The sequence below is a fragment of the Corylus avellana genome, chromosome ca3 (genome assembly GCF_901000735.1).
Source record: "Corylus avellana chromosome ca3, CavTom2PMs-1.0".
In the NCBI taxonomy this organism is placed as follows: Eukaryota; Viridiplantae; Streptophyta; class Magnoliopsida; order Fagales; family Betulaceae; genus Corylus; species Corylus avellana.
The window spans coordinates 29,834,851-29,844,347 of record NC_081543.1 but is presented as its reverse complement, the minus strand read 5'-3'; the positions used below and the strand labels follow the sequence as shown (position 1 = coordinate 29,844,347).

Genomic DNA, 9,497 nt, shown 5'->3' with positions numbered 1-9,497 from the left:
GGAAGCCCTAGATGGTTTACTAAGGCACTCATAAACAAAGTTACGAAACCATAAACACTAACCCAAACCCTTTAAAAGGCGAAAACTTCTCAACACAACTATCGTCAAGACCGAAAACCCTAACATAATCCAACAAAAAGGACCAGAATTAGCAACACAGTACAGTCCGAAACCCGAATTTGCACCGATTTCAGAGTCAAAAACACACATTTATTTACTTAAAAAAAAAGACACATTTATTTGATTAAAAATCAAAACTTGCATAACATGAGTAAACTTTTCAATAGAATAACGAACCCTAAGTCAAGTGCATCACAGAGAGAGAAAGAAAAAACCTTCGAAGGAAAACGGACTCGAATATGGAGAGAGAATATCAAAGGAAGTCTCTACTCTCTATATATCACAGCCTACAAATACGGCGATATTACTGGCGGGACAGTACGTTTCTGTGAATGATTAGTTGAAATAAAAGGCCGAGCTGATTTTATTGGGCCAACCTGCATTGGGTAGCAGGCTAGGCCCAAGTACGGAGCATTGTATTTGAAATTTTGGGGATTTGGATCAATATTTCACGGGCTACAATCTTCTCATTCATACCCATTACTTTGAACAATGAAAGCGGTCATGAGAGAAAACATCCGATCATCGACCGGCCCAAGATTATCTACCGCAATCCTAAGGCACTCACATACAACCTACCAATCATATTGGTCATTAAAATAGGTGCCGACATACTTGACACCATCACAACCATCCAAACAAGAACTTGTTGCAATGGCGTAAAATACGTCGGCGCCTATCTTTACGACCTATAAACCATAAGCAGCAAAAGAACAATTGCAAAGACCTTTGTTAGGTCACTCATGGTAATTAGTTGGCCTTTTAAATATGACTTGGTGATCGATCAATGTGCTTGAAGTTTTTTAGAAATTAGAAAGAAGTGCATGGTTTATATAGGCATGTGCATGTTCACCTTCTTTTATTTTCAATAAAACTACTCATTTGTTTTAATGGAATAGCTATTATGTGTACCAAATGGATCCTTATGTTACATTTGGTACACGGAATGATTATTCCATTAAAAAAAAAAAAAAAAAAAAACTTTTATTAGGAATTGAAGAAAGTGGAATATAATAGCTTTGGTCTTAAAGTATATGATAAGGATTGAAATAGCGAATAGCCATTCTTTCATTTCTAATAAATTATTACATAAAATAATAATAATAATAATATAGCATAGTTCCACCAAAGGTGTAGCAACAATGCTAGTTAGTCAAGGAGTCGAAACTTTTATGGATGCTGAAAATTTATGGTATGGAGTTATAGGAGAATTGAAAGGCTCAACTGGAACCATTCTTTTTTCAGATCTGGCTTACATGATGTTATTAAAATAACAGCATGTATGATGTAGTTTAATCAACGGTCAAGATTGAATTTCTCAAAATTTCTTTTCATTTTCTCTCTCCTATTAAATGCTTCTAAAAGTAAGTCAATTTTAAAACTCAATCTTGACCGTTGATTAAACTACAGCATCCAAATCCTCTTTTTTCTTTTTTCTTTTTTTTTTTTTTTTTTTTTTTGTGGACTCCATGCTATAAGGTTTCTTTAATTTTAATCATTATTTTCAAAGCAAATAATGTTGGTTTTATCATCTCAGCATTTATCATATGTGATATGCAATGAATTAAAGAATGCTTTATAATATGAACCTCAATGTATCACATGTAATAAATATGTGATTACAAAGTCTAAATCGTTTAATTTAAAAATAATAATAATCAGGATTTGAAGAACTCTACAAAATAGAGCGCTAACATCTAGCTTACAAGCCGAAGTTTCTTCAAATGGACTATAGAAATAGAAATATCGATATAAAAAAGGTGAGAAGATGAAACAACTATGGAATTTTCCTTCAAAATCCAAATTATGGTTGAGTTACAACTATTGCCTTGCATATGTATTTTTACATGAAACCATGGTAAAAGCCAGAATTAATTGATGGGGCACGCAGCAAAGTGGGGGTGCCACATCAATAATTAGGGACGTGTAGCACCCCAGCTTGTGTCCTATGTCCACACGCACACAATACAAACCATTCCATTTCTAGCACGCTCAAATGTACTCTATTTATAGATAACAAAATCTCTATGATGACATATACATAATAAAACAACATGCAGCTGTGAGTCCTTTTCCAAACCGTAACTTCCAACAGGCATAATCTAGCAGTGAGAATAAGACATCACCCTCCAAGTTCAAATATTCAACCACTCCTTCAAAAGATCCTGGTAATATATCTCCAAAGCTGAAGTCTATCCATTGCTGTTGTCTCTGTGCATAAAGTCCAGTTGCACAGACCATGTGTTAGTAAAAGGAACTGCAACCTAATGCGCTGGTGTTGTCATCTATTGTTATAATTGCTGGAGCACATTAAAGTCGGGCCTTATTGGATATTCAAGACCCTGAAGTGCCGGCATCAATCTCCAATCCTCGTGTGAATATGCAGGGATTAACCAGTACTTCTTATCCATCCCAAACACCTGAAATGGAAAAAGGAAATTCACTATGTTACCAACCATGGGTTTTCCACGCAAAGCCTCTGAAAATTTGATTTTTGTGCAACACAATATTCAAGTATATAAAAGGTTCCAATACAAAGTGAAAAAAAAAAAAAAAAAAAAAAAAAAAAAAAAAAAAAAAAAAGTTTATTAAGGGACTGGCGAATAATTTGGAAATTTGTGAAAAGAAACTGGTTTGATTACGCAATATGAGGACAGCAATTGCTAAAGTAGTTCAGTTTTAAAGAGCTGATTGTTTAGCAATTGGTAGCCATCACCACAGGGGTGTTCTAATACTGCGGCCGCTACTTTTGAGTTCATTGTCAGCCACCAATGTGGTAATGTGGTATATTAGAGTCTCAGCGGCTTGCAGCTCATTAATCCGTGATCATACAACCACGAGTATGGTTTGATGTGGTGCATTCAGTAAAGAGAAGTGCAGTCAAGAACAAAGGCATAGAAAGACGAAAAAAAAAGAAGTCAAGGATATGTCTACAAACAATACGAAGTATACATTCATCTTCCCCCCACACCCATAAAAAAAAAAAAATTAAAAAAAAAAAAAAAGTACAAAACCAAATTTCAAGTACCAGGTCTTACATGCAAAAACTTAAAACCTACTTAAACATGCTGCAAGTGGAAGATGTTACAATGAAAATACTGGGTATCGCCTACTAAGTTTTAAGCCAAAACTCTGTATCTATAAGTTTTCATGGAAATTTTCACTAGTACTACATATCCCTACTAACCCTGGAAATGGAAACATACCCATAATGTTCCCAAAACATACACATACACACAAACAGAGAGAGAGAAGGTAACCTGTTCAAGGTTTTTTTTCCATCCTAGGTCATAGCGCCATTGAGGAGTGTTTTTCTTCTCATATGCCTAAAAACAAGAAAACCAAGTGATCAAGAACCTTATGTGAGACACTTATGAGTATGAATCCATTGCCAATTAATGGGAAACAACGGGAAGGGTAACTGGCAAAAGGAACTACCTCAATTGTGGTGGTATTTGCTGCCACCAATGATATGTGCATAATCAGGAAGCCCAGAACACTCAGTGCAAATGATAAGTTCAAAACTGAATGGATAAAATGACAGTTAATACGGGTACTTTTAAGGATATGGATCACAGTTAAAGACATTATATCTTGAAGAACTTACTGAATGTGATAAAAGTGGCTGCAAGGCTGCCTGCTGTTCCATGTATCTCACCATCAGTGAAAAATGTGACAAAATATGGCAATAATGATAAGGTGACAAGAGTTGTCTCAAGAAACGTGTAAAACTGCATCAAGATTAGACAACAAAGATACCACTCAATCATACTTTCATTTCTTTTGTTCATCTTTTTTTTTAGAAAAAAAAAAAGAAAAAAGACGTTTCATGCATACCACTTAATCAGGCCTTTGAATTGGTAATTAATTTCTAAAAAATAGACAATTATTATGCTTGAGCGAAAGAGTTACATTGGAATCTAACACAATAGCAGAAAAGCACAAGACACAATAGATAATAAAACAATTAGAGTCAAAATAAAGGTGCCTAAAAGTGCTTTTGTTTCTCCTTAAGGAGAAGAAAAAATGTGCATTGAAAATTGAAACTTCTCATAATGCACCTAAGTGGTAAGAACAACTAAAAACTGGCCAGTCGCCTTGGCAATCTATAGGAAAAAGAAGGGAGTTGCAGGTCTCGTATCCAATACTAAGAGCTTATGGTGCATGTAATATTTTGTAGCAAAGTACTCAATAAACATCAAGCAGGTGCTTTATCTTAATATATAAGGAAAAATTACATTTAGCCCCCTTAAACTCACACCCAATTTGCAAGTACCCCACCAAATTTTAAAAAGTGACAATCGGCTCCTTCAAATTAGCAAGCACTTTCAATTTCCCATCTCCGTTAGCATTTTTTATTAACTTGGACTGAAAATGCATCATGTGACTCAAATTATCCATTATACCCCTCTATCAGTTTATATATATATAAAAAACCATGGAAGGAGACCCCACCATGGGTCTCCATGGCTCCATGGCTAGGGGAAGGGTTTTTTTTTTTATTTATTTATTTAATCTAAGGAGCATACTTGTATTTTCACACATCTTATCAAAAACAAATCCAAATCTGATAGGTGGGTATAATAGACAATTTTCAATCACGTGTGGGTCACGTGATGCATTTTCTACCCAAGTTAACAGAAAATTCTAACAAAGGGGACAAATTGAAAATTCTGGATAGTTTGAAGGAGTTGTCACTTTTTCAAAGTTTGGCAAGATGATTGCAAATAGGGTGTTAATTTGAATGGGATAAGGTATAGTTCACCCTTGTACTTGTAAGTGTAGACCCAAACCCTGCCTCTATAATATCTTGCAGCAAAACTGTGACTGAAATCCTTCTTGTTATAGACCATGTTAGGAAAAGGTAGCCATATTATTGACGCCATTAACTCTTTATGATAAGTGTTTTATTACATTAAAAAGCATTTGCTTGCTTTACAAATGCCTAGGTAGAAAATCCAATCCTAAGGTACTGAGGTTCACATCTAAACAAATAAACATTGCAAATTGTTTAGACACAATGCTTTAGATCAATGCCTGATTTTAAAAGGCACCCTTCTGACATGCCATTTCCATTGAAAATTCTTTTCCAACATTCTTATTTTCTCATTTCCCATGCTCTAACAACCTAATCTCCACATCAATTTCTACTTGTTCTACAATCCTTCATTTTTCTTCGGTACACTACTGCAACAACATGAACTGCTAGATATGATACATAATAAACAAAAGGATGTAGAAATTGACAAGAACATCATGAAAATGATGATAATCAACAAATAAAGAAAATAAAATCCAAGTGGAAATCAACAATCTTGATTCCCATTCCTATTATTTGGCAAAGGGAACAAACTACTCATGCTAGTGCATGAGCATACTGCCACACAAAGAAAGAGACTTGAAAGCTAAAGAAGTACAATCGACATACCAAGAAAAGAAAGAAGTACTTGTAGTTCAACGCCCCAACACAATTAACAACCCAAACACAATGATGGTCCATTTTCAATATGCACCTCCCACCTGAAACAAATGCATATGTTTTTCTTCTTTATGGTTCAATATGACAGTCCAATAAAAATTTTATAGCAGTTTAATACAAAAATAAGTTTTGAAAGCAGAATTTCATGCAAAGAACTTACAAACAGAACAGTGATGGCAACGAGGTGGTTTAAATTGCTTGCACTTTCGACAGAACCGTACTCTTGGATTTGAAGTGTCCATAGTTGACTGGTTCAAGCCTAAACCTGGGCCACTATATTCTGAGGCCATCAATGGATCCATGTCTCCTTTCTCCTCGTCTGTTACAGGCCTCCAATTCGGAGGAACACTGCCCGGGTTTGTAACAACAACAGAAAAGTAGCTCCATAATAGCATCACCAACTACATAACAAAATCAACTTAGAGAATCTTAGTATAATATATAATTTTACACCTTAATCAGTTATCATCATACTAAGTTTTGTGTTTGAAATCAGTTGAAAAGGAAAAAAAGTGGCACCTTCAACCTTTCTTTTTTCCTTCAAGAACCTCACAACTTACAGTTGCTCCCCATAATAAAATTGGTTGCATGGCATACAAGCAGCAAGGAAATGTCACTTTTTCTAGCTCGTTGAGGATTAAAATTCCTTATAACTAAAGATACCAAGTTCACAATAAATCCAAATTTATAAAAGAAAATAAAATATGCACTAACAACTTCACAAACTACTTTTCTCTTGCTGCTGAGTTTAGGGACCATATAGGAAATGGGATTGAAATTTAACTTTCCATTAACTGATACACACACCTTTTCTTTTCTTTTTTTTTCAGTAACTCTACTTGGTTTAGTGTCTACGATTTTCTTTTCATTTTCTCATTGACCAAACAATCTCAAATCATAACCTCTAGAAAAATCTAGCTGCTTAGACAAAAGGATGCCCATATAGCTAAACTAATAACCAATTGAAGAGGTATAGGAAGTGGAAAATACCAAGGAATGGAACAAGAGCAAGACAGCGAAAGCGATGAGGGAATTCAGAAGGCCACCATGGAAGAGAGCTGGGCCGTAATTGGTTATGACCATGGTGTAATAGGAGAGGCCGGCTACGGCGAGGACCAGGACGATCATGACGGACCCGAGCGCACGCAGGGCCGAACAGAACTTGAACACGTTCCACGCCATTGCTGCTTGGGACCCTACTACACAAAGATGGAAATTGCTGAGGGAATTGAAAATCGATTACTTTATAATTTATTGGTTGAAATTGGAATTCTATCTGCGAGCTGGGATTTTGGATTCAGATCCAAACTTTGCCCAACTTTGCCCAAGCTCATGACCTCGTCACTTCAGGCCGAGATTGCTCAAAGGTTTTTGTGAATGAAATGGACATATTCGTGGCAGTCCAACAAATGTCCGAAAGACATCTAGTTGACCCAACAAAGTCATAAATAGCAGCATCCACACATGATCAAGCTTAAAAGCTTTTCTTTTTCAGCCCTCGAACCAAGATTGTTTTCATCTTTTTCAAAGTAAGATTGTTTCGGTGTCTTTTTCAAACTATTTAAAATTGTCAATATCCTCATATTCCAGCAGAAAAGAAAATAAAAATGACTAAAGAGATAGCGGAATCAACTAAAAAAGTGATTTGGCCGCTCCAAGCCGGCAAGAGGTGACTCGACCATCCTCTATTTGATTAAAGAAAGTGGCTCGGTTTCCCCATTTGACCAACCGTTGCTCCAACCTTCTTTTTAGGTTTTTCTTTCAAGATTTTTTAAATTTTTTATTAAGAGTGTTTTTTGTTATTTTGATTACATTGAAAAATTTTGATAATTTAAAAGAAACATTGACACAATCTTTAGTTTCGAAAGATGATAACAATGAATGATTGTTTGAACGAGTACGTAAATTTTTCTTTTTATTTATTACTTTTCCTTATTTTGTTTTAGGATTTGGCGTGGTTCTCTTTTTTTTTTTCTTTTTTTTTTTTTTTTCTCAATATGTATATTTATTATACTAAGCGTTTTCCAACCTAAACTTGGGCCATTGTGGAGTGAACATTATTGTTCCACAGATCTTTTGGATCTTTCATAGATCAAAAACGCCCAAAATGCCCCTACCCTAGTCATCTAATGATGGGCCAACAATCACAGACGAGCCTCACCAGTGATCCAATATTCAAAGAAGCTCACATGGGTTGGACTCCAAGTAAGCCCACATCAGCCCATCATTGTAATTAAAGTCAAACAAGCCCAACAGAAACGGGAAGTCCACGAAAGCCACAAAGCCGAAGCTCAATTTAGCTTAAAGGAGGCACGTGACCCTCTTCTTCATCCAACCAGAGATTGCTTCTTTAGCCATCGGAATCAATAAAGTATCAAGATAAAGTACCATAACACACCGATTCACACTCAAACTAAGATTCAATTCTTTGTTTACAACAAGAAGTTTAAGCATGCTTTTCCAATATGCGCACCACTTGATCTACAGAGAAGAGATAAAGAAAGATGGCCGGTGAGAAGGAAGTTTTTTGCTGGGGGTGCGATGAACCAATATGGGGTTCCCTCCACAATTGCGTCGAAAGTGGTAACCGCCCCGTTCACAAATACAAATCCACCCAACATTGCTTGGAAGTGGGTCCAATTGAATTGCGAAGCTTGTGGAGAACAAATCGGAGTATGCAATATCTGCAAACTCTTTGTTCACAAAAAAATGTGCTGAAATTTCACACACCGTCAAAATTATGTTACACAATCACTCCCTCAACCTCGTCTATTATTTTTATAAAATCAAAAACCGTGAAGGCATATTTTGTAAATTCTATTGTAAAAATGTGAGTACAAAGTATGCAGCTTACTATTGTGACCAATGTAAATATTTTGCCCACCTGTAATGCGTAAAAGAATTTATGGATATCTATGGAGAGTCAGGCGCTTGAGGAGATCTAACATTTTAGTCATCAACAACATAAGTTAATCATCTGCGATGATGTGGTCAAGGATGATACACTTTGTGAGGTGTGTGTGGAATTCATAATTTCGGTCCCGTTTTATAGATGTGCAGAATGCGACTTTTTTTTCCATATTCAATGTACTAAACTTCCCACAAGGATTGATCAACACCGACTTTACCGTTTTCACACGCTCACCCTCCTCCCACAAGCACCTATCAAGAGTGTCATGTTAAGTTGTCATATTTGTTCTCGTCATCCTTGCGGCTTTACATACAAATGTGATACTTGTTGGGAGGAGATGGAGAATTTCACAACTATTGACATTCAATGCAGTTCAATTCCAGAAACACTTAAACACGAAGGTCATCAGCATACCCTTATCCTTGCTCTAGATTCTAGTGATAGAGAATGCAGAGCTTGTCTTGATGACATTGAGGACTATATATTCGTATGCACCAGTTGCGATTTCACTTTAGGAATCAGATGTGCAAATCTTCCACTCGTAGCAAGGCATAAATACGATATACATCACCTCAAACTGATATATACTGCTGAAGACAATTATGAAGAATATTACTGTCTAATTTGCGAAAAAATAAAAGACCCAAACCATTGGTTCTATTACTGTGCAGCATGTGACTTCTTCGCTCACCTCAAATGTGTGTGTTACTAAGGACTACAAATCAATGAGTTATTTGTATTACTTTATAGTTTGGTTTTTGGTTTGCGAATCCTTGCTAATTGTCTCCCTCTTTATATTTTGTTTCTCTTAGTTCAATGCCACTTGTTTATCCTAATAAGAAGAATATTTCACTTTCTCGATAACAATGTATTAGAGACATCGTTTTTCCCCTTCTCTTGCCTTATTAGGAGTCGTTTGACTCGTGAAAACCAACTCATAGCTGATTATGCATCTCTACCAAGTTTTTGAGAATCTTGTGAAGAAAT

At 35.8% G+C, this 9,497-nt stretch overlaps 1 protein-coding gene across 2 annotated transcripts; it reads right to left on the bottom strand.

Annotated features, from left to right (window-relative positions):
- Positions 1–1,889: 1,889 nt before the first annotated feature.
- On the bottom strand, positions 1,890–7,055 carry LOC132173960 (probable protein S-acyltransferase 14). 2 transcript variants are annotated; one of them, XM_059585654.1, is made up of 7 exons: positions 6,590–7,051; positions 5,760–6,000; positions 5,549–5,640; positions 3,728–3,851; positions 3,559–3,644; positions 3,381–3,446; positions 1,890–2,540 (listed from the first exon to the last, which is right to left on the bottom strand). In XM_059585654.1, exons 1-7 carry the CDS (start codon positions 6,779–6,781, stop codon positions 2,412–2,414), a joined length of 930 nt encoding a protein of 309 aa, XP_059441637.1. In that variant the 5' UTR covers positions 6,782–7,051; the 3' UTR covers positions 1,890–2,411. The 2 variants fall into 2 exon arrangements, with proteins under 2 accessions (XP_059441637.1, XP_059441638.1); XM_059585655.1 differs by lacking the exon at positions 5,549–5,640 and having other exon boundaries at positions 3,728–3,760; positions 6,590–7,055.
- Between the last annotated feature and the right edge of the window lie 2,442 nt (positions 7,056–9,497).